Source organism: Lissotriton helveticus, chromosome 3_1 (genome assembly GCF_964261635.1).
Source record: "Lissotriton helveticus chromosome 3_1, aLisHel1.1, whole genome shotgun sequence".
In the NCBI taxonomy this organism is placed as follows: Eukaryota; Metazoa; Chordata; class Amphibia; order Caudata; family Salamandridae; genus Lissotriton; species Lissotriton helveticus.
Genome location: NC_136061.1, coordinates 1,012,718,621 through 1,012,744,165, shown reverse-complemented (window position 1 = coordinate 1,012,744,165; position 25,545 = coordinate 1,012,718,621). Strand labels below are relative to the sequence as shown.

The 25,545-nt window shown below is 48.6% G+C and overlaps 1 protein-coding gene across 1 annotated transcript in view; it reads right to left on the bottom strand.

Annotated features, from left to right (window-relative positions):
* The window catches only part of LNPK (lunapark, ER junction formation factor), a 691,124-nt gene that overhangs the window by 161,999 nt on the left and 503,580 nt on the right, over positions 1-25,545 (bottom strand). The window contains exon 10 of the mRNA XM_078681527.1: positions 21,639-21,744. Coding sequence (XP_078537653.1) covers positions 21,639-21,744 — 106 coding nt within the window. The remainder of the gene's footprint in view (positions 1-21,638; positions 21,745-25,545) is intronic.

Genomic DNA, 25,545 nt, shown 5'->3' with positions numbered 1-25,545 from the left:
CTCCACTAACAAATGTGAAAAAATTTGCAAACTTTTACGCCCCCCCCCAAAAAAAAAAAGAGGAAAATCGCCAAAATTGATTGTACTTTCCTTGGCCCTCAACTCTCGCTCACCCCTCAATGTACTGGCTGGATGTGCTTTTAATGAACCTCCTTTGTTTTAATTGTCACGGAGTGTCCTTAATAAGGGTCCAGAAAAGGTGGACAAAGTCCTTGAGCCCTGAAGAAATTGCCACTACAATTGACAGGCAATGAAACAGGTCAGCCCATCATTAATTGGTCTGCATACATGCAGTATTTTTTTTTTTTAATAAGCACACAAGTCTAGAATAAAAGTGTTTTTTGGGTGACAGTGCGGCTTCTCAATCTTAATTACACGGGGTTGAATTGTGATATTTTTACACAGATGTTCACAGTTCTTTATTGTTTTTCTGGACACCAATTAAATTTGTTTTTACGAGGTAGCAACCTATGATGAGAAACATGGGCATAACTAGTGATAATTAACCAGTCAGCCCCTCTGGTGGTGCGCATGTGAGGTGCTACCTTGTTTGTTCACATTTTTTCATATTGGTGCACATTTGTGTGGTATATATACCTGTGAAAGTATGGGGTATTTTTCTTGAACGTAGTAACGGGTGACTCTTAGGTTGGTTCTTTTAATGAAAAGATTCAAGGCAATTATGAGTAGGGACAATACCACTAAAAAGTAATGGGTTGTTGAGGAAGAAAATAAACGTCCATCCCCACTCATGAAGTGAATAAGATGATTGCCTGAGCAGATTAGGTCTTACTGTTGATGATTTTGAGTGGAGGGCGACCTAATCTGTGTATTCCCTCTTTGGCTCCTTATTTGTATAGAAGATTTCTCCTAAAAGGGCCTGGGTCGATCAAAATGCATGTCCATCAGAAACACCTAGACATCCCCAGTGTGACTCCAGTCACACAGTTGGGAGTAGTACGCTGGTGGCCAAGGGACGGCCCACAAATTCTATTGTGTCAAGGTCTGCTCACAGAATGTATCTTGTTGCATCTTGTCCATTCAGAATCATCTGGACTAAACCTGTCCTGAGATCCTCAGTAACAACCTGCAAGATCGTGTTGGTGATGTCCCAAAGCGCACGTGTCTATGGGCCCATGAGGCAGAACACATTAAATTAACATAGGGCAAAGCTGGTAAAAACACTTTCAGCATATACAACAATATGATTCGATTCCCTACCTGGTGAAGCAAAAGAGACTGCTCTAAGGTTTACTTTAATTGTCGAGATAAAAATATTCTAAAATATAATACTTAACTTGTTGTTGCTTTAACCAAAGGAATTTCCGTCCAGGTGTTGATTTAAAGTTTGGTTACCCAAGAAAAAAACATGTGTCACCTGGCCACAGAGCAACTGACTGGGGGAGTTGTGCATGGCTTTGCCGACCTGGCTGTTACAAGGTCTGTTAAGAGTCTCATTGAAGGGAACTAAGGGCTATGGTAAGGCCGGCCTTGGCTAAAGAATCTTAGTAACCAGATTTGGCTTGGACATACAGCTGCCCATTGTAGAGACGACTTGTGATGGCGTAAGTACCATTAACTCATAAGTCACTCCTGCACAGTTTCTGGAGAATTATCCAATCCATTTACATTATGTAGATCTAGGTATGTTCCAGTGCCAGCTTAATGAGTTGGATGGGTGCGGGGGCAGGAGGAGATAATATACCCATCTTATAATAGTTGTTGCTAGGAGAAATATTCAGAAGGCATTGAAATCTACCACAGGCACATCTTGGGCTGGTACCGAAGTAGCCAGGATGGACAGTCTCTGGGGGATGGAGTGGAACAATGGCCAGCAAGGGCGTGGTCCTGAAGGAGGCTCAGTGGGTCAGTTGGAGGCTCCTGCAGCTTTGAGGGGCCAACGGTGTCAGAGTATACAGACACTGCCTGACAGATTTGCAGTATTGTCTTCTTTAAGACGTCAATCTGCTGTAGGGTACAGCGTAGCCTGGGAACCTTCAGGTGTGCTGGGATGAGCCCTGAGATGCATTCAGAGTCAGAAGATGCCAGCTGATTAGAGTCCTTGGAGTGCTGTCTGCACTGCCCTCCGTCGGATTTCAAGGGGGGAAGAATCCAGTTTGGCATTCTTGTACTCGTGATGCACTTAAAGACTGACATACAAGACAACTTGACAGGACCATGATTTGGCGTGGCAGTAGTCCCAAAGAGGAAGGAGAATCTGGACAAATGCTTAAACAATCCATTCTGACAATCTTCAGATCTCCAGGCAGGAGATGTAGAGGCGGTGAGATGTACAGGAGACCAAAGTCCCACTATAGGGGGAATGCTTCTGCCAGAGAGCCTCTTGGCAGAAACTCTGTGCACTAGCCGTGACACTCTGCATTCTCGGCAGAAGTTAAAAAAAAGAAGCCCTACAGGCCAAACAATTCTTAATCACATCTGGATGAAGACTCCATTTGTAGTCTGCCAGATCGCATCTGCTGAGAACGTCCACCCTGGCATTCAGATAACCTGCCACATGGTTGGCCATCAGCTGGATCCCCTGATAGTACAAAAACTTCAAGAGCCACATCATGTCCAGGATCCCTTACTGGACTGCTTGTTGCAGTACCACATGGCAGTCATGTGATCCTCCCTTTGATGGACAGGAGAAAGGTATTCAGAACTACCTGAATGGCACAAAGTTCCAGCAGGTGGATGTGCTTCAGCATAGCTTGATGTGTGTCCTGCCTTTCCTGAATGAGTAGGGCTGGGCTAAATAGACCTGGGCTGCAGTCAGAGTAGTGGGAGGAGTTTCACTAGCATCTGAATAGGCCCGGTCTGTATTTAGAGTTGTGGGAGGAGACTTCCCTTGCATCTGAATAGGCCCGTCTGCCTTGGACAATGCTGTCTCCGCCTCCTTCTAGGAAGCTGGGCCAATGAGGACCAAACTGGTTTGGACTAAGCACAGACATGCTCTGCCTGAGAGGACAAAGGAATTTAGAGTATAAATATTGGGGTCCAGACCTCAGAACTTTAGAACTCTTTTAGACCAAGAAAACACCAAGAAGAGCTGGAGAAGTTGTGAGGAGGAACTACCACTTTGCTGAGTGCTTTACGGTTTTGGCCTGCAGTGGCTGCTTCTGTCTTGGGTAGTGAAAGTACTGGATTGAACTTTCTGCAACTTCTTTATTGAGTTTCGCCAAGGGTTTGAGGTAGAGCTTGCCTCCTGTTCAAGCAGTCTCAGGAACAGAAATGCTTCAAGTTTTTCTGCCATCAGCACTAGGGACTGTGTGTTTTGTGCTGCAACAGAAGAACAAGCAACCAGATGCAGTCTATGACGCCACTGCAGACTCAGTGTACTGAAGGTACTGCAACCCTGGTCTCACCGATGTCTCTACCGAGCAGCTGCTTGCAAGCGACCTGTGGCCACCGCACTTCGCATAGCCTCACTTCACGACACAGCCTTGGTATCCCCAACGCCGCTCCACGCCGACAGACGCCGCTGCTTGATCCGTTGATGGAGGGCACCGCTCGTAAGTTACACAACACACCGTCCTCATCCCACACCACAGCCTTGGCCTACCGACACCTTGGTCTCACTGACGCGCTGGACGACCGTCACCGAGCCTCTGCCTGCACAGCGACCAGAGAGCACTGCACGCCGCTGTACTTTGCACCGGAGACCCCGATGCCTGCCGACACCGGCGCTCCAGACTTCAACCGCAAGGAGTTCGATTGACAACTTATGTAACTTCAAGGCCTTGACGACTCCTGCACCAACCTCTGGAATAGACACCTGCGGACTATGGCCTTACGAGACTCATTGAGAGGTCGCCGACACCCTACATTTCTAAAGGTACTCTTTTGCTGGTCTTGCCGACGCCGTAGCTGGCCCACTGTTTGGACTGGTTGTTCACGACGCCCTGATAGCCCAGACTGAGCCATCGACTTCAAGGAACTGTATTTCAAGTCTATTTTGATAACTGAATATTCCTGAAAACTGTACAGCGGATTTTTATCATTTTTTGTCTTGTTTTGAATATATAAAATTATTGGATATTTTTCTAAACTGGTGTGGTGTCCTTTTGTAGTGTCTTCTCTGTATTACTGTTGGGTGCACATGCTTTACACACTGCCTCTAAAATAAGCCCGCCTGCTCATGCAAAGCTACCAAGGGGGTGAGCAGGGCATATATTGGGAGTGTAACTCCCTTATCCGGATTAGAAGGAAAGGTCACTACTTGCCTAAAGGTTCAAACTCTTGCCAACTAGAGACCCCCACTTCTAACACAGCCTCAACCCACCGATGATGCATTTTCCACTACTGTGAGCTCTGGGTGGGGTAGGGAGAATGGTCTGCTGCAGGTCAGATTGGTGTCAGTCACCATTTGAGGATCTAAACTGCTGAAAGTTTTCCAAACATCCTAGTTTTGAGCCCACTGCAGGGGTAGGTTCCAATGCAGTCTCTACATTGTCCATTGGGCCAGAGAAACCAGTAGGCTGCATGAGGCCAATAAGCCTCAACACCCTCTGCAGAGGGACCTAGGAGTGAAAAAGTGGAAGCTTTGCATGCCAGTGTCCTGGATGGACCTTATGAAAGGTGACCTCAGCACAGGCTTCAGGTGGGACTTTAACTCATTGATGGAAAACCCAAGAGATTAAAGTAGGTGGAAAGTTATTTAGATGTGTCTACTTGCCAGCAGCACACCCGCATAAAGTTGCCAACAGCAACAATTGGAACTAAGCCGCAACTGACTGATGAGCCCCTACTAGGGCAAAACGGGTCTCAGGTTGCTTGTGTTCCAATAAGAGGATATGGATTGGTAGTTCGGACTGGACTGTACCTAGCAAAGCAGGATCAAAACTGATTTGAATATGGCAAGGTTTAGCCTGAGGTGGCATTGAGGACAAAAAATTTTTGGGACTAAGAAGCAGCCTGACTAACAGTGGCCGAGCTAAATTCAAGCATTCCACCTATCGCTTTTGCATACTTCAGTGGGACTGGCATAGACAGACATGGGTTGTGTTAATTTTGCCACTGTAACCAAGCTGCACCAGCTGATGAGCCCCCAACTATGGCAAAATTGATCTTGGGAGGCTTATTTTCCCAGTTCACAGAAGTCTTGACTTGGAACTTCGGTCTGCACTGTACTTATTGGAGCAGGGTTAAGACTGATATACATATGGCGGGGTCTAATCTGAGGTGGCATTGTTGGTGAAATAAAAAATAAAATAAAAACAAAATTGACTAGGAAGCGACCAAAGTAATTACTAGTGGCAGAGATTAATTCAAGTATCCTACCCATTACTTTTTTGAAGTTCGGCAGCGAGTTAGAGGTACAAGATTCACCTACAACTGGATCACAAGCAAGGATTCAATGGGATGTCTTGACCATTCATATTAGGGGAGATTTGGTACTTTTAGATCGTGAGCAAATTACCTCACTGGACAAGTTTTATATTCCTACTGGTTTCCACAGGACCTGGAGGCTCCAACATTCAGAACTCTGAATCCAGTATTGCGTGAGGTTGCGACTGATGAGTGATAAAAAGATAATGGGTGTGCGCTACCATGCTCCCCAAAAAATCCCTTTTAAGAGTATGAACAATGTTAGTGAAATTTTTCGTAAGGGAATATTTTTTCGTGTAACAGCATTTGAGGAATTGGTTCTCTGTTTCTTGCACCTGCTAATGCATTGTCACCTGTAACTTAAGGTTTAAATCATTTTATTGGTGCAGCACAAAGAACCAAAACATACAGTGCATAGATGATACGAATTGCAAAGGGCGGGGGCCCTCGTACGGCGCAAAGGCCCTCCTGATGAAATTCCAAAAGTAGTCCAATCAAGAATACGAAGTTGGCATAGACAGTGCTGCAAAATGGAAAACAACTCCCGTGAAAACCCCCCTTCCCTCCAAACCTCTCTTTCCCCAACCCTTCCCACCCCCCCCTCCCTCCGTTCAGTGCCTAGGCTAGTTCCACTCCTTAGGACCATTTCCCCATCAATGAGGGCCCACCTGTGTGGGATTCGTGCAAGCGTTCTCCCCCTGAAGTGTAGTAAGCCGTAGGAGACGGAGGTATTTCGGGCAGGTAATTTCTCTAAATTCAGTGGCCAACAAGGAGTGGAACGGCTGCCAAAGTTCATCAAACTGGTCTGTCTCCAGCGAGGGTAAGGGACAACTTCTCCATTCCCAGTACGTGCCACAGTCTATGTAACCACCCTGTGAGGAAAGGGACTGTAGTAGTGCGCCAATGTGTAAGGATATTCTGCACTGCCGAGCCCAGGGCGATTGCGATCTATCGTCCCCTACGGGAGCGCAGGGGATACATTAGGCGGTTTGGAAGCCCCAGTAAGACATAGGCGGGGGAAGCTAGGTAGTTCAATCTGAAAGTGGGTGTCAATGTCATCCAGCACCTGTGTCCAGTAGGGGTGTAAAAGCGGGCAGTCCCATAAGATGTGTGATAACGTGCCTGTGTGCCCACATTCCCGCCAACAAGTGTTGGGTCTGCTGCGGTCCATCTCGTGTATCCGTTCTGGGGTATAGTACCAGTAGGTAGATACCTTGGTATGCGTTTCCGTGAGCCCTGTGTGGTATGCTGAGTGTCGAGCTCTGTATGAGATTTGATCCTATTCCTTACAGCTTAAAGTCCTACCCAGTTCCAGTTCCCAGCGTTCTCTGCCCGGGTTATAAAGGTGGGTGCTTGGTGGTTGCAAGAATTTGTAGAGGCCAGATATCAACTTGGCATCCGAGGTGCGGGATGTAAGCCACTGTTCATAGGGAAGGAGTTTCCTGTCCGCCGTTTCCCGCACTTGTGGGTGTAGGCGGACCTGCATGTAGTGCAGCCGCTCGGTCTCTTGCATAGAGTATTCTCGTTTAAAGAGCGAGAAAGGGATGACCCCATCCAGCCCATACATATGGTAGAGAAAACGGCACCCCTAGGGTCGCCAGTGCGTAAAAGCCCCCTGTTCTAGCCCTGGGGTGAAATCCGGGTTGTCTACCAGGGGGGGTGAGTGGTGAGGGGAAGGTGGTGAGCTAGTGTGCAGTATTGGTGGCATCCCAAGCCTGCAAGGGCACCCTAGTGACATAGGAAGCGTACAGGTTGGCGGGCCGATGAGTCTTGCGCAGAAAGGGTATTTCCTGGAGTGGCCGCCCTGCTACAGCCTGGTCCTGAAATAGCCAGTGCTTGTCTGACTCCCATTTGCTCCATTCAACTAGATAACGTAGTTGTGATGCCAGAAAGTATTTGCACAGGTCTGGTATCCCCAACCCCCCGGCGTCAGCGTGGACAGCGTCCTCTTCAACCTGGGTTTCCGGCCCTGCCAGATAAAGCGTGAGAGGTCTGCCTGCGTTTGCTGAATCCAGCCCGTGGGTGGCCGGAGTGGTAGCGCTCGGAATAGATAGAGGATCTGGGGGAGGATGGTCATCTTAACTGCGGCGATTCTGCCCAGCCATGATAGGGCGCCACTCCGCCATCGTCTCAACTCCTCCTGTATTTTCTTGTGGAGTGTAGTATAGTTGCCCGTTACCATGGCCGGCAAGGTGGGGGCGAGCTGAATCCCCAGGTAGGGCGCGAGATCCGACGACCACTGTAAGGGGAAGAGGTCCTGTAAGTACGTTCGGGTAGCGGGATCGAGGGACAGGACCAGAGCCACCGATTTATCTAGGTTCATTTTGAATCCTGCGACCTTAGTGAATATGTCTATCTCCGCAATGCAGGCCGGTAGGGCCGTTCGTGGATTCTCTAGGGATAGTATAACATCGTCGGCATAGAGACTGATGGTGTGGTTGAAGCCACCGAACCTCACCCCTGTTGCCGCAGGTGTCTGGCGGATCCGCTGGGCAAAGGGCTCCATATACAAGGCAAAGAGGAGAGGCGACAGCGGGCACCCCTGTCTCGTGCCCCTCTCAATGAGGAAGCTCTGGGAGTTGTAGCCGTTCACTCTCACCACTGCAGTTGGAAATTTGTAACAGTTAAAGATGAATGAGCGAAATTTTTCCCCAAGGCCGGCCTTTGCCAAGACCCGTTCGAGGTATGGCCAATGGACACGGTCAAACGCCCTCTCAGCGTCGACCGCTAGCAGCAATCTCTCTCCGGGGACGCGGGAAGCTTTCTCAAGGAGATGCACGATCCGCTTGGTGTTGTCCACCGTCTGTCGCCCGGGGATAAACCCCGCCTGATCTGGGTCAATAAGGCCCGGCAGGTGAGGAGCTAATCTGGCCGCTAGCATCCCGGTATACAACTTAAGATCCACATTCAGGAGCGATATAGGCCTATTTGGTCTTGTCTTTACCCGGCTTGGGGATGACCGTGAGAGATGCCTGCAGAAGGTCTGATGGAATCGCACCCGGTTCAGAAAAGGAATTGAAAAGGCGGGTCAGGATGGGCGCCAGTGTCGTACAAAACGTTTTATAAAAGATGTGTAGCCATCTGGACCTGGGGCCTTCCCATGCTTAAGTTTGGCGATGGTAGAAATTACTTCCTCAATGTGGATGTCCCTGTCGAGGTGTTCCGCCTGAGAGGGGGCCAAGGTGGGAAGAGTGACGAGTCAAAATAGTCCTCCACCGTTCGAGTGTCCACTGGGTCACCAGTGTAGAGGGTTGCATAGAAGCTACGGAAAGTGTCCCCTATTTGAGCATCCTCCGTGATCATGGTCCCGCCCGGCCCAGTGATCTCCTTCACCAAGTGCCGTTGGTGCGCCACTCGAAGGCTATTCGCCAGTAGTCGGCCACACCTGTCCCCACCGGTATAGTAAGTGTGCCGCTGCCGCAGTGCTGCATATTCTGCCCGGTCCATATCTAGGGCCGCCAGGAGTTTCCTCGCCACTTTAAGTTGCCTCCAAATTCGGGGAGCTTCCGTACGTTGATGTATCTGCTAGAGTTCGCGAACTCGTTGGGTGAGTTTATCTCGTTTGCATTGCCGTTCCTTATTCTTCGCGGAGGAGAGGGCTAGAAATTCTCCCCGGACGACCGCCTTCAGGGCTGCCCATTGAGTCGCCAAGGAGGTGTCGTCGTTGGCGTTGTGCGTTAAATTGTCACAGATAGTGTCCTGTATTCGTTTCACTACTGGTTTCTTATGGAGCAAAGTGTCCCGTAGACGCCAGACTCTAGGGGGAGATGTAAGTGGTGGCAACTGGAGTATGGCAGACACTGGCGCATGGTCAGACAAGGAGATAACTCCGATCTCCGTTGTGGAGGCTAAAGCACACACCGGTCCCGTGACCAGAAGGTGGTCCAGCCTGGCGTATGTTTTGTGTGCATGGGAGTAGTACGAGTATTCCCTATCTCGTGGGTGTGTGCGGCGCCAAAGGTCATGGAGATCTAATTCCGTCATCCGCTCCTTACAGCCAGATGTGAATGTTCCTGCTTGGGGCGCTCGCTGGGCGGATCTGTCTAGTGTGGTGTCAAAGACCATGTTGAAATCCCCCCCCCGTCCCCCCACGAGTATGATATGTCTATCCGGTATGTCTGACGTCAGTCAGGGCCGAGTGGAAGAAACGTTCCTGATTCTCATTGGGGCTGCATAGGGACCCTACCGTGAACGTGAGGCTCCCTATCTTAAACTGGTAAGCAAGCAGCCTACCCTTCTGTTCTGCGCATTTGTGAAGGACCTCCCCTTTGAAGTGTCGTGCAACTAAAATCGCCATCCCTGCTGTCTTGTTGTGTCCCGACGAAAAAAACTGAGTCGGGAACTTGTGGGAACGGAGTCTGTGGCAGTCTCGCAGTAGCAGATAGGTTTCTTCTAGCAAACAAATGTCAGCCTGGGTGTTTTCTAAATGGGACAGTATCGCTCGCCGTTTGACTGGGCTGTTTAAGCCCCTAACATTAAGGGTCAGAATCTTAAAGGTTGTGGGTGGCATGGATGATAACGGAAATTAAAATTCTGTGTCCTCCTCCCATTGGCAAACACTGTAGTTGATCTGGTGGCGAACTGTGTGGATGGACATCTCAAAGACCCAGAGCCTGGAGATAGCACTGGACGGCCCACCCTGGAACCCACCCCCTTCCCCAATCCCCCCGCCCCCCCAACTCCAACTCCAACACCCCCTTAACTCCCGGTGTCCCCTCCCTGCTCCACCTCCCCCATTCCCCCCGAACAACTCTGCAAGAAACTGCAACTCATAGTCTCGGGCCTATTGGAACAATGTTCAGATCCGTAGAGTGTCAATGTGAAGGGTAACGTGGCAGCGGCTGACTCAGCAGCCCCCCCGGCCCCTCCCCCCGTACAGAGCTACAGCATAGAAGCGCATCCCCTGTTAACGCCTTACAGTTTGGTCGCTGTGTTATCCACCACCTCTTCTATCCCCGCTTCTCGCTCCTGCGCTGCTGTGGTGGGATCCGGCCTCGGGTGGGACCTCGGGGATCGCCGCCGTCGCACGGTCTGCCATCCATCTCCAGTGCGTTGTGTGGGCCTGTCCTGTGTTCTACTCGGGAAGGCTTCCCTAGAGCCCGCTTCCTCCGGCATGTCAATGCACAGCAGCGCACAAGTGTCTCGGAGAGATCTAAGTTGATGCAGGGACCCCATCCATTTGAAAATGAGGCGGAATGGGTGGCCCCAGGAATATGGCACTCCGCTTTCTCTTAAAAAATCCGTGGCAACTCTGAAGGCCTTACGTTTCTGCAAAGTGATGGCGGAGAGGTCCTGGAAGAGGGCCACGGTGTCCCCCCGAAATTGGATTGCATGTTTCCCTCGTGCCTCTCTCAGAATGCGTTCCTTCAGCGCAAAATCAGGGAGAAAGGCCAGCATATCCGGGAGGGGGGGGGGGGGGGGCGGTGTCCGTCGCGCCATTCCGACTATGTGCGCGGTCAATACGTATGTCAAACTCACCGGGCTCCCCAAGAATCTCTCGGAACAGCTCTTGCAGGTAGTTAACCACGCTGTTCCCCTCGGCTTTTAACGGAACTCCCCAGACCCGAATGTTGTTCCTTCGTGAGCAGTTCTCAAGGTCTTCAGAGTGTGCCTGTAGGTCCACCTGCGGTTCCTGAAGACGGATGATCTCCTGCTGCAGCCGCTCCACCTCCGTGCTGCGGGCCTGGTCTGCTTCTTCCACTGCCGCCACGCGCTCCCCCAGTCCGTCTATATCCCGGCGGAGCTCCCGCTGCTCCCCCGCTAGTTCCTGCTTCAGTGCTTGAGTCGGCCCTCAGGGTATTAAAAAGGGAGGCTAGGAACGCTTTTGTGATGGGCGCCGACTCGTCATCCTGGCCTTGGGGCTGACAGGTGTCTTTGGAGGCAGCGTCACCTGGGCCTTCTCTCCCTTTGGAGCGTTTTTGTGGAGCATGTCCACGATGTTGCGGGACCCTTTGCGTCTGGTGTTCGCCATGTCGCAGGCTTTGCTGAGTGCAGAATACGCCAGGCCTATTGGTCCGTGTTGGGGTCCAAAGAGTTGTTATGCTCAAGCCACCGGGAGCGTTCTAGGGTTTCGGCTCGGCTAGAGGGGCTGAGGGCCAGTCAGGCCCAGTCCGGGCCTTCCGTGTCCCCAAGGTTGATGGGTAAGTGTCCCAGTGCCCACGCCGAAGTACAAGGTGTGGTCGGCAATAAGGGTCCGGTGGGGCGAGCCGGTCTTGGTAGGAGTGGTCTGGCGTAAGTGGTTCTCGGGTAGCAGCTGCGGGATGCAATGGTGGGGAGTGCCTGGAGTATACAAAAGGCGGTAGTAGAGTCCCCTCCCCAGGTCGGATCTGCGTTGCTCCCTGCAGTGGTGGCCCCCTCTCCTCACCTCCGATGTGCAAGTGGCAGGCCGGTCGGGGGGTCAGCGGAGCCTCCAGAACCGATAGATGGGTACAGTGTGCTGGCTTCCCCCCAGTCGTGGTAGGCCTCGAAGCCTGGACCTCGAGTTTCGCGACTCCCCCAGACCAGTCCAGGTCTTAGCGCGTGTCCCGCCGGCCGCTCACCTCGAGGGGTTGATGCTTCCTTGTCGCGAGCTCTGCGTGCTGCAGGAGATTCTGGGCGGGATGGCCATCTTTCAGGCACCCGTGTGCGTGCCTCGATCGTTCCGGGCAGGCCCGGATCGGGCCCCAACCGCCGCCCTGGGCCCTGCGGTTCAGCGGCTGCCCACACGGTCTCCGGGCGTCTGGCGCAGGATAGGGCTGGGTCAGGCGTCCCCTCCGGCGATATCAGGATTTTGGCCGCCGTCCAAGGGGGGCGTCCAGTGCCAGGCGCCGGCGTCCCGCCAGCTCCGGCTAGGCCCAGGGCCTCGATTTCCGTGGCCCGCCGCTCACCTCACGCGGCTTCCTCCGCGCCTGTCCCGGCGGGTCCCGCCAGGTCGTCTCGGGGCGGTCCATCCTAGGGGTCCCCGCGTCCACCAGTTGTGGCAGTGTTCGGGCTCCTTCTGTCGCAAGCCCCCTCCTGGGTATCACCGCCGGACACGTGCGCCCAGGTCTCCACTCCTCGGGCAGTCTGGCTCCGGGTCAGCCGCGCTCGTGCCAGCGTAGAGACGGCTTCCACAGCCCCAGGACGGCAGGTGTACGCTGAAACCGGAGGTCTCACCGGACAACAGCAGGGTGACACTGTCAGTGATAGGGGATGTTTTTAGCTGCTATATCGGGGCTAACGGGGTTCAGTCCACCATCTTGGCCACGCCCCCTTCACCTGTAACTTTAAAGGAAAATGCTACTTACCAGTATCCATCTGTTCTTGGCACGTAGGGCTTCAGAACCACACACTATTGCATAGATCACCATCTGGTGGTAAGCCCGGATGATTACATTTTGTTTTTGTCTTGGAAGAGTCTTTGTCTGTTGGATGACTCCTCCTGTAGATCATAGTGCGCATGGGCATCGACTCCATCTTCAGATTGTTTTCGCCATTGGGCAAATGACGGAGTTGTATGAGTATAGATAAGGATGTCCATGTATTGTGTATCTAATTAAGATATTACTGGAAACAGATATAGGTAGCCGGGGAGGGGGGTGGGCATGTGTGGTTCTGCAGCCCTACATGCCAAGAACAGATGCATACTGGTAAGTAGCATTTTGCATTCAAGGCATATGGGCTGCAGACCACACACTATTGCATCGATTGCACAGCAGTTTTCTCCCTTAGCGGCGACCACCCGTATCTGTTGCAGTAGTTTGAAACAATGTTTTGAGTACAGCCTAGCCCACACTAGCTTGTTGTTTTGCCTGCACATCTACACAGAAGTGTTTTGTAAATGTGTGCGGTGTAGACCATGTAGCTGCTTTACAGATATCATCTAATGGTATATTTCCTTGGAATGCCATAGATGCCACTAATTTACGGGTAGAATGAACCCTAGGGGGAATGGATAGAGTGTGTTTTGCTTTTTGGTAACAGATTTGAATGCACTTAATCCACCTTGCAATGCCTGATTTTGAAATAGGATTGCCTCTGTGTGGAGGAGAAAAGGACACAAACAGTTGTTTTGTTTTACGAAACGGTTTTGTCCTATCAATGTAGTATAGGAGTGCTCTTTTTACATCTAATGTGTGTAGAGTTCTTTCTGCAACGGTCTGTGGTTGGGAAAAGAATACTGGCAACTCAATAGATTGGTTGAGGTGGAATGGTGAAATGACTTTTGGCAGAAATTTCGGGTGTGTCTTAAGAACCACTTTGTTGTGATGGAGTCGTATAAATGGTTCTTGAATTGTTAATGCTTGAATCTCACTTACTCTTCTGAGTAAGGCAGCTTTCCATGTAAGTAACTCACACGTATGTAATGGTTCAAATGGAGGACCCATAAGTCTAGTGAGAACAATATTTAAATTCCATACCGGAGAGGGTGGTATTCTGGGAGGAATTATTCTGTTTAATCCTTCCATAAACGCTTTGATGGCAGGTACTCTAAACATTGACAAATGTTGTCTGTTTTGAAGATAGGCTGCTATAGCAGCAAGATGTAACCTGATTGAGCAGTACGCTAAATAACATCGTTGTAGATGGAGTAGGTAGCATATGATGTTTTGCATGGAAACATCTAATGGGTTAATCTGGTTATTTGTGCAATACACAACAAACCTTTCCACTTGGCTGCGTAGCATGCTCCAGTGGTGGGGCGCCTCGCTTCTTTTATGACATTCATGCAATTAGGCGGAAGATTGAGGTATCTAAATTCTAAGACCTCAGGAGCCAAATCGCTAGATTGAGCTGCATTGGGTCTGGATGCATGATCTCTCCATGGTTCTGGGTCAGTAGATGTGGAGAGAGTTTTAATGTTTGATGTGGTACTACTGAGAGGTCTAGTAGTGTGGTGTACCACGTTGGTGCTGTGTGAATCAATGTGAGGGAATGGTGCTGTAGCTTGCGTACCACTACCTGAATTAGTGGGAGAGGTGGAAAAGCGTACACAAATTTGTTTGACCAACTCATCCATACCGCATTGCCTTTGGACAATGGGTGTGGATATTTGGCGGCGAAGCTTGGGCATTTGGAGTTGCGGTGTGTGGCGAACAGATCTAACGCTGGCTGTCACCACTTGTGAAAGAATGGTTGAAGAACTTGTGGATGAAGTTCCCACTCGTGTATCTGTTGTCTTTGAAGACTTAACAGATCTGCAACCTGATTGTGAACTCCTGGTAGATGCTCTGCTAACAAAGATTTGAGGAATGGCCCACCTCCATATGCTCTGCGCCAGCCGGGAGAGCTGTAAGGAGTGTGTTCCTCCTCTTTTTTGGGATGTAATACATGGCCTTCATATTGTCTGTACAGACCAGTACAGCCTTGCTTGATAGGTAATGTTGAAACTATTTTAGAGCTAGAAAAATCGCTAACTCCAGATGAGTGGAGTAACTTTTTTTGCGGCGTCCATGTACCTTGTACTGTGTGTTTCTCTAAATGCGCTCCCCATCCTGTGTGAGATGTGTGGTTAGCACCACTTGTGGAACAGGCTCTATGAATGGCCGGCCCTTGGAAAGGTTTTTGGTGTTCCACCAGTTCAAAGAGCGATATGTCAGGTCGTCTAGCACCACCAGATCTGTTATTTGTTGCTGAGCCTGATTCCACTGACTTGCCAAACAAACTTGTATGGGGCGCATTTGTAGTCTTGCGTATGGTACTAGGAAAATTCAAGATACCATCATTCCTATTAATTGCATGAACACTCGAGCTGGTAGTGGGTGCTGTGGCTGGAATTTTTGTATAAGAGCTTGCATACTTTGTATCCTTGTAGGATTGGGGTATGAAATTACTTTGGAGGTATCTATTGTGGCACCTAGATACTGTTGAGATAGGGATGGTTGGAGGTGTGACTTATTTTGATTTACTGTGAATCCTAGCTTGAGCAACAGGCAGATGGTCTGATGCGTGTGCTGTGCACATTGGTGGTATGACTTGGATTTTATTAACCAGTCGTCTAGGTATGGGAAGACATGAATGTTATCCCTTCTCAAGTGTGCTGCTACTACTGCTAGACACTTTGTGAACACTCAAGGTGCTGTAGTTACTCCGAAAGGGAGTACTTTGAATTGGTAGTGTTGACCTTCTAATACAAATCGAAGGTACTTTCTGTGAGATTGATGGATAGGAATGTGGAAGTAGGCGTCCTTGAGATCTAATGTGGCAAGAAAGTCGCCTTGCTTTAACAAGGGCAGAACTTGCTGTAGTGTGACCATATGGAAATGGTCGGATTGTATGTACAGGTTTAGGGGCCTAGATCTAGTATAGGTCTGAGGGACCCGTCCTTTTTGGGTATGAGAAAATATAGGGAGTAAACTCCTGTGTTTTGATGGTGTTTTGGGACAAGTTCTATTGCATTCTTTTGTAGTAGAGATGCAACTTCTTGTCTTAGGAGTATGAGATGTTCCTGTGACATGGGACGTTGCCTGGGTGGTATTGTTGGAGGAGTGGAAGTGAGCTCCAGGCAATAACCTGACTGAATTATTTGTCTTACCCACCTGTCTGTGGTGATGGAGTTCCAGACAGGTAGGAACTGTTGTAGTCTCCCCCCCGACAGGAGTGGAATGGTCTGGGGGATGGAAGGGAAGTCACTGCTTGGGAGTAGAGGCATTGCGGTTGTTGTTGCCTCTGCCTCTGGCCTTATTGTTACCTCTATATCCTCCTCTGTAATACCCTCTGCTGGGTGAGGTTTGGGTGGGTGCTTAATAAGAAGAGGTGTTGTCAGTATGAAACCCCTTAGAGGCGCCTTTATATGAGGAGCGACGAAAGGACGCTCTATGGGTCTGAGTTTGTAAAGCTCCCATGGATTTTGCCGTATATGTATCTTTTTTCATTTTTTCTAGTGCACTATCAACTATTGGACCAAAGAGATGTTGCTGGTCAAAGGGTTGATTTAAAATACTGGCCTGTACTTCTGGTTTGAACCCAGAGATGCGTAGCCATGCATGACTACGCAACAGTACTCCGATATTTATTGCTCTAGAGGCTGTGTCTGCAGTGTCTAATGCACAGTGGATTGAGGTATTTGTAATAACCTTGCCTTCTTGTATTAATTCAGAAGCCCTGGTCTTATATTGCTCTGGTAAATGTTGCATGAGTGATTCTAACTCATCATAATGAGCTCGATCATATCTCGTTAACAAAGCTTGAGTGTTAGCAATTCTCCAGACATTGGCTGCTTGTGAGATGGTGAGTTTCCCTTAAGCATCTAAAAACTTGGACTCGATCAGGAGGTGGAGCATCCCCTGTTGTCTGCGAGTTGGCTCTTTTCATCGCATTTGATACCACCAATGAGTCCAATGGCAGCTGACCTTTGATGTATGCTGGGTCAGATGGAGCCGCTTTATACTTTTTTTCCAGTCTGGGGTTAATTACCTTGGCTCTGACGGGGTCTTTGAATACCTCAGGTGCAGGTCTCACCACTCCACTAAGTATTGGTAATGTGGTCGTGGTTTTATGTGATAACAGTAGTGTATCCATGAGGAAGTCCTCTTCCACTGGATCCGTGGGTAAGTCTGCTCTATGAATGAGCTGTGTAAACCCAATAGTGTCATCTAGAGGATATGGTCTAGAAGCGTATGCATCATCTTGTGGCAGATCTGGTGCATTATAATCCTCCCAGGGATCATCTGATGGCCCAGGAATATTGTCTGGGTCATCTGTGTCTTCTATGTGATGCTCACTGTCTACCCCCTGTGAATAATTGTCATCATCATCATCCTGTGGTATAATCCTATGTGTGCTGGATGGTGAGTGTACTGGAGAAATATCTGCTGGTATCTATCAATGGTGAAGGAATTCTTATGGGGGAAGTTTGAGCATGCTTTTTGAGAAGAACTGGAGGTGGTTTAGGATAGTCCATTTTCCTCTTTTCAGGCACTGTAATGACATGTCCAGACTTTGTATTAATACGAAGAGTCTTTTGCTTTGGGTCTGGTTGGAAAAGCTCTTCTACTGAAAAATGCTTTTTCGGTGCCGATTTATCCTGTTTGGGACCGAAATGCTTAGGTTTTACAGGGTCTATTGTCTTTGGAGTGGATTTTGGTTTCGGTTCCGAAGACTCGGTATCTGGTTTCTCTCGGATCTGCGCTCTTTGGTTCCGGAATCTTTGTTCCCGAAGTGCGTTTGGAATCATCGACCTTCGGAGCTAAAGTGTGTTTTGATGCGAAGGAGGCTTTGGTTAGACTTTTTTCGGAACCAGAGTGGTCTTTGGTTCGGTAGACTTGGGAACGTCTTTCGGTTCGGAGCTTGTTTTCGGCTCGACCGGTTTCGGCGCCGATGGCTGCTTCGTGCCGGGGCTAATTTTGGTTTGAGGACCTCTTCCTCTTCGGGACAGACAGACTGACTTGAGCCTGAGTCGACTGGAGGCTTTTTTGTATTCTTTGTTGCAGAGCCAGAAGGCGGGGCGTCAGAAGGTTTTGGTCGGTGTGCACCTGGACCCAGAGGTGGAACCGAAGCCTGTCCCGGTATGGGGGGTGAACAGGGTTGACGCTTGTACTCACGACCTGTTGACCATCTGGAAGAAGATTGTCGTCTTCCGATTGATCTTCGGCTCCGGAAGCTGAATCCTCTGCTTCAGAAACAATGTCGTCCTGCTGCTGTACTTCGGACTCTACTTCGATCGGAGCCTCGTCTATGATGAGGTCTGGTGTCGATGAAGATGACTGCACCATGACTTTTCCAGCTAGATGGTCCCAGATTGTCTTCTTGGACCGGAACGAAACACAGGCCTCACAGTCTCGACCCTCGTGCTCTGGAGACAAGCACAGATTGCAAACTTCATGAAGGTCAGTGTGAGGGAATTTGTGTCCACCCACACTGAGGGCACTTCTTGAAAGGTGTTCTTTCCATGAGCCAAAGGCCTAATGGCGCAGTTGGGCCCGACGAACGTTGGAATCGAGAAGCGCAAGCTTTTCTTCGACGCGGGTAGCTGGAATTACTGTTGAAGACGATACCAATGGTATGATGAAGGACTGGAAGTCCAAAGGAGATCGGTAACGGAACCGAATGATAAACACATCCGAGCCCGATGGCGGAAAATAATCTGAAAATGGAGTTGATGCCCATGCGCACTATGATCTACAGGAGGAGTCATCCAACAGACAAAGACTCTTCCAAGACAAAAACAAAGTGTAATCATCCGGGCCCACCACCAGATGGTGATCTATGCAATAGTGTGTGGTCTGCAGCCCATATGCCTCAAACATCCATTTACCAGACCCTCCTCAGAGCACCTTTAATATTTACACCACTAGAATTTACTATTAACTCCAGGTGTGCCCATAGAACTGCATCAGAAATGTAAACCAGGTCAGTATCACTGCATGGTACTGGAGGGAAATAAACAGAAGTAAGATGGGAAGCACTATTTGAGGAGCAAAGGTTGGCTGTATCTCTGTGTTCTAAATATAAATAAACTTAAGTTCATACCCGGTTTTATTTATATGCCTAGTCAATCTGATACATTGTACTCCAACAAGCCAGATCTGTGCATGCACCTGATACAATGCTACCCCGTTTATATTGGTTAGATATGCACCCCCAATAAAAACAGATTTCCCACAAATTGTTGGAAATAGGATAGCTGCTCGCTTCCATCCATATGGGCTGGTAGCTCCATGAATGCTTGTTAAAGACACACCCACACTGAATATAATTGGTCGGCCTGGTCCTTGCTATGAGTTAGTAGGCATGTTTGCAACAAGAGGCAAAACTCCTGTCCAGATCGTCATGTGGACTAAATCACAACTCATTGTTCTATACAGACCCGGAATCGCTTTCTGATAAACTGCATTTCAATGGTCTACCTACTGCTTCTTACTGTAGTATGATAAGTATTAACTTTGCGACAGATTGGAGAAACACATGGTTGAAAGGACACGTTAATCTTCTATGGTCAAAGGTATTGACAAAAGCTACAGCTTTAGATGGCAGTGCTATATCAGCAGGGGATAGCAAAGATAGTTGGGGTGAAACATGATACTATGAAAGAAAGGTAAATAAGCAAGTGAATGTGTGAAGGAGAAAACTAGGATTTTTTAATTAAGAAAAATGGCATCAAGCAAATAGGTCACAATAGGACTTATTTTGCAAGTGCAAGTTTTCAGATTTATATTCGAGCATTTATTGAAAGCTAGTGCTTACTGACAAGTCTGTAAGATTGCTAAAACAATTGTGAATACACCCTCTACCTCATTTGTCTGTGTGAAATATGTCTACATGGACTTAAATCAAATCCTAAAACCATGAGGCAACAAAGTAAAACATATCAAAACTAAGTTATATGGCATCTTGTGTTGACTCGCTCAAACTGATCGCCTCCCTGCTGGGGAAAACGCCTGTGTCTTCATTAAGGGTTCCACATGGGTTTTCTAGGTCAGAAAACAGGACAAAGCACCAAGGTATTTTGAGCAAACTTGAAACCAACAACTGTATGTTAGGGACGTTAGTAGGTATCTAGTTTTGTTTTCCATTAAGCCCAACTGGTGTTTAAATATAAATGTAGCTTCTAGTTTTCTAAACTGAAAAAAAATAGGTCTAAATACCAGCCAAATTACGCATTATGACATTACAATTTAAGCCAGAAACTAAAGGAACGTTTCAAAAAAACAAAACAGCCCAGAAACCATTGCAATTTTCTGGTAAATTATCAGGATCAATGGTAAATCTGAAAAGGGCAAACATAATGATGATGGAAGGAGTGATGAAACTTTTCAGACACTCACCCCCAGTCACAGATCTCGGTTGAATCCATCATCTTTCTTTAGCTCACTTAGCCACCCCAGTTCAGGCCCAGCTATATGCAAGCCAGTCTTAACCGTGTGCCTCATGGGGACAATCCAGCCCGAACTGCCAAGCCAGGTCTTCCCTGGGCCGGAAACCAACATCCTGAGACCGGTTTCGGAGTAACACCCCTCATCAGCTAGGCTTGCTTGAATCCAGTGGCAAAGTGAGAAAGGGACCCACGTCTGGGCATACCCTGCCAACTTAGGGCGAACAAAGCAAACACAAGGAGAAGATGGACGGAGTGCTAAAACTTTTCAGACACTCGCTCCCAGTCACAGATCTAGGTTGAATCCATCATCGTTCTTTAGCTCACTTTGCCACCACAGTTCAGACCCAGCTATTTGCAAATCAGAATCTGAAAAGGGGTCTTCCATTTCTTTCATCATTATCTTTTACTTTCATGATCCAGAAGAGATGTCAGACTAGCAGAGTTAGGACATTTCGACAATGATGACAATATTTATAGAGCAATGGGAAACAAATGACTAGAGAAGGCCTCCAACATACAGATGCAATGAGGCCTGATGTTTTCACAGCTAAAGGAGCAGAGGCTGAAGGTGGACACCAAAGGTCGGGGCATGAACATGTATGTTGGAAGCAAAGACAAACTTCATGGATTGTCTTTGCCTCAAGCAATTTCTTGCTCTGACCACATTAAAGCTTCCATTAACGTGACAGGTGACGGATGGAATCTACATTACGAGCAGACATTCTATTGGAAGTAAGCTACTTTCCTAGCCTTTAAAGCTGGGGTAACTTGGAGGTGTAATACAAATCCAAGACTTTCACTGGAGTCTGCCTGGGAAGGGGTTTCAGTAACCAGGTCTTCTTCACTTTTCAGTGCTGTAATAGATGGCCCTGGCGGAGCCCCACTAATTATCACAAAGATCAAGCGGACATTTGTCAGACACTCCTATAACATAATACCAAAAACACGCGTATCTGACTGTATCACAGTCCAAAGTTACTGTAATTAGTAGTCTGTCTGTAGTGCATAAAAAGGTTTGTGACCACAGCTTAGGATTGTGGAGGCGACAAATAAATCTCTATAAATGTGAATGGTCACAAAAGAAAAAGCACAGTCTTTCCCAAGTAACACAGGTCAAAACCTTTCAAAATATTGACTCAAAATTCAGATTCAGCCCTGCCTCAATAAAACGTTAATCATGAGCAAGTACATACTGCGCTACACTAAACTACAAAATCCTTAAAATGGGTTCTCAAAGCATTCTGTTGGGTTTCAAAAAAGGTCAGCGCTCAAAGATACTTCGAAAATAGTGGAAAAGTGATCCCAAAATTGATATGCAGGAGGATTTTGTAGACTTTCAGATCTAGGGCAAGCTCTGAGGCTGTATACATCTTCCCGATTAAAAAAAAAAAAAAAAAGAAGAAAATCAATCCCATCGAGAAGAGACAATGACTTGCATTACCTATTCTAGCACACAATAATGTTTATAAAACACGTTTTTGATGCTTAGGATACAAGTAACTACTGCAATTAGTATGACAAATTAAAATGTTACCTGTTCTGTGGACCGTCGCCAACTAAGTATTCAACAACTCTGTCCACAACTCCCCGTTCTCGAGGAAGGACAGGTCTTGCTAGAGGCGGACCTGGTGGATGAAGACCTGGTAATACAAAATGAGTAATTAAAAATTAAACAACTGCTTACTGATCATTCATCATTTACTTACATTAATTTAACTTCAAGTCATACCATACAGAGCACAAAATACTTCGCCGTTTAAAAGTAGCTATAATTTCTTTATGTATTGCAAGCATAGCAATTCATTTATGTATAGGCTGTGGGTGATGTTTTAACAGTCGCTTCCATCATACTGCCAATTTCAAAGATGAAAATGTCAGAAGAAAATGATCTTGAGGGCGTACTATAGGTGTAAAGCAAATAGGCATATAGGACACTTTGGCCACCCAGCCTATGGCTGTGTACCCTCTGCACCTTATCTGATGATGATGATTACGTATTTGTATCGCGCATAGCTACCCGGAGGCATCCCAGCGCTTTAGACAACGTTCATTCACCAAGATCAGACAAACAAGAAGGTATTCAGTGACTTCCTGAAACTAAGATGATTACTTTCCATTCTGAGATAGAGTGGAAGATTGTTCCAGAGTCTTGAGGCCTGTAGGGAGAAGCGTCTGCCACCCATACGCACTTTCCTCGTTTTTGGAATTGAGAGGAAATTTTTATTAGAAGATCTTAGTTCCCGCTTAGGGAGGTAGGGGCAAAATAATGATTGTATCAGTGGGGGGGCTTTTTTGTGGATTACTTTATGGACAGTAACCAGGGTTTTAAATTCGATCCTCTGCTGCACTGGAAGCCAATGCAATTGGCAGAGTGCAGGTTTGGCAGATGTCCTTCGCGGGATGTTCAACAGCAAACGTGCTGCACAATTCTGAACAATCTGCAGTATCTTAATTGTCCCGGGGGGGGGGGGAGCCTAGATATACCGCGTTGGAGTAATCTAGGCGTGATAGGATCAGCGCCTGAACTAAAATCCTTCTGGCCTCAAAGGGAAGAAGACTGATCTTCCTCAGAAGCCTGATAAGTGCGTAGCATGTGGCAGCTACCTTCCGGGCTTGCACTGAGAAATTAAGAGCTGGGTCCATCCATACCCCAAGGCTCTTAATTTGGGGCTGGGGCTTGGGTGGTTGACCCAGCTTATCCGGCCACCAGCCCTCCACTGTAGTAGGTGCCTTATATCCCAGCATCATTACCTCAGTTTTAGACCCGTTCAGTTTCAGGAAGGATTCGTCCATCCATTCCCGAACTTTAAGGCAGCTGGAGAGTCTCTCAAAAGGGGCCTCCTGGATAGATAGTGAGATGATCAATTGCGTGTCATCTGCGTATGTAACAAGTTGTACTCCCCAGGGAAGCACCACCTCAGCCAAAGGCCTCATATAGATATTGAATAAGGTGGGGCTGAGGGCTGAGCCCTGGGGTACACCGCAATTAAGACACATTTGGGGAGAGGAAGCATCATTTTCAAAGACCACAAAGGTCCTGTCAGACAGAAAGGAGTGCAGCCACTGTAGAGCGAGGCCCGAGACACCAACTTCCTCCAGCCTGTGGAGCAGAATGGAGTGGTTCACGGTGTCAAAGGCCATTGGATAGGCATTCCCATAGTTTGAAGCCTTGATAGTTCACTGCTGAACAAGCATAGTAGTATCTGCTGGAGCTGGAAAATTACATAGCTTCATCAAGACACCTGTATTGTGCTAATTATTAGGTCTCATCTACTAGACTACGCATGCGCTGTCTGTTGCAAGACCTATTGTAACCTTATAGTCATCTTAAAGGCTACCCACTGCTTACCATTGATCGACTTGTCACTCATTTGCTTGATTCTTAGGTGCTAGCTTGTTCTGGCTTTCCTTCTTCTACTGGTGTTCATCCTTCCCCTGGAGTATGTACACTGTCCTTCCACTGCACATTTTCTTTCTTTACCTGCTCCACAAGAGTGCACGATTTGAATCGGTCTCCCGAGTGCTTCTCTTCCCCCTTCCGTGCTCCATGTTCCGTGCTCTTGACCATGTGAATCTTCCCAAACTACTTACCTTTCTCTCTCCTGCTTTCCTTTCCTCCTCACCACCACCACATTGCTCTCTCCCAGTTTGATGCTCTCGCCCAGTTTGAATCCCTCATCATGCCCTCTGTGTTGCTTCCTTCCAACTCACACACCATGTTGCTTGCCCCGTCCCAGTTTCCTTTACCCTAGTCCTCCACAATTCTACCACCCACCCTCAGTATTGCTCTCAACACCCTGCCCTCACTAATGCTCCATTTTACAGTTTCTCACTGTGTTTCTGCTGGACTACTGGATCTGCTTAGTCAATGAGCTAATAGCCTGCATATGTTTTGGATTAACTTTGCCAGGGAACAGATATCCAGAAGCCACGGCCCCAGTCCCTAAAATCAATCAATCAGAGGTTTGTTAAATCGCGACTACTTACCCGTAAGGGACTCAAGGCGCTAGGGGTATGGGGCGGGGGCTGCAGGTTCCATTCCATCAAGGAGGGGATCTGTTGAAGAGCCAGGTTTTGAGGTTTCTTGCGAAGATGGAGAGCGATGTTTGTCTGAGGTGGAGCAGAAGGGCTTTCCATGCTATGGCTGCAATGGAGAAGGAGCAGCCTCCTAATCTGGTTTTTCTGGTGCGGGGTGCCATGGGGAAGGAGAGCTGGGCTGATCGTAGGGTACTTTGGGGTGCGTGGAATTTGAGTCGGCTGTTCAGGTATGCTGGTCCGGTGCCGTGTAGGGCCTTGTGTGCGTGGGTATCTTAAAGGTGATTCTCGCCTCGACGGGGAACCAGTGCATTGTGCGCATGTGGTGGGAGATGTGGCAGTATTTGGGCAGGTTGAGGACCAGTCTTGCGGCGGCGTTCTGGATGTTCTGTAGCTTGCGGGAGAGGTTTTTGTTTATTCCGGCATGGAGTGCGTTGCCGTAGTCTGGTCTCCGGGTGACCCGGGCATGAGTGACGATCTTTCGGTCTTCGAGGGGGATCCATTTGAAGGTCTTATGAAGGAGGCGGAGGGTGTGGAAGCAGGAAGACTAGACGGAATTGATCTGGCGGTCCATTTTGAGCTCGGAGGCCATGACGATTCCCCGGTTTTATGCGTGGTCCATGGGGGTTGGCGGGTTTCCGAGGGCGGGGTCCACCAGATATTGCTCCAGGCATCGGGGTTTGGGCCCATGAGGAGTACTTCTGTTTTGTTGGTGTTTAGTTGTAGGCAGCTGTTTATCCATTTGGCAACAGCTTCCATGCCTTCTTGAAAGTTTTCTGGCGGTGTTGGGTTCGTTGGATAGGGAGAGGATGAGTTGGGAGTCATCTGCTTATGACACAATGTTGCGTCCGCAGGTTCTGACAATGGGGGCGAAAGGAGCCATGTAGACGTTGAAGAGCGTCGGGCTGAGGGAGGAGCCCTGGGGGACTACGCAGGTGGTAGGTGGAGGGTCCGAGAGGAAATTCAGTGGGGACGGGAGGGGTCTGAACCGCTGCGTTCTGCCGGAGAGGAATGAGCGGATCCAGTCGAGGGCCTTGTTCTGGATTCCTGTGTCGTAGTCTGCGTATTAGGGTGCGGTGAGAGACTGTTGAACGCAGCTGAGAGGTAGAGGGTTCTACTCTTTTTTTTCCTTTGTCCACAATTGTGTCTATGTAGTCTGCTGCGGCGAGGAGGACGGTTTCCGTACTGTGTTTTTTTCTGAAGCCGTATTGCCAGGGGTCGAGGATGTGGCGAGTTGGCTGTTGATTGCTCTCGATGACTTTCACTGGGAATGGGAGCAGGGAGATGAGCCTGTAGATTTTGATGTCAGTGGAGTTCGCTGAGGGTTTCTTCAGGAGGGGGTGGACCTCGGCGTGTTTCCAGTTGTCGGGGAACGAGGCGGTCGCCAGGGAGCGGTTGATGTTGTG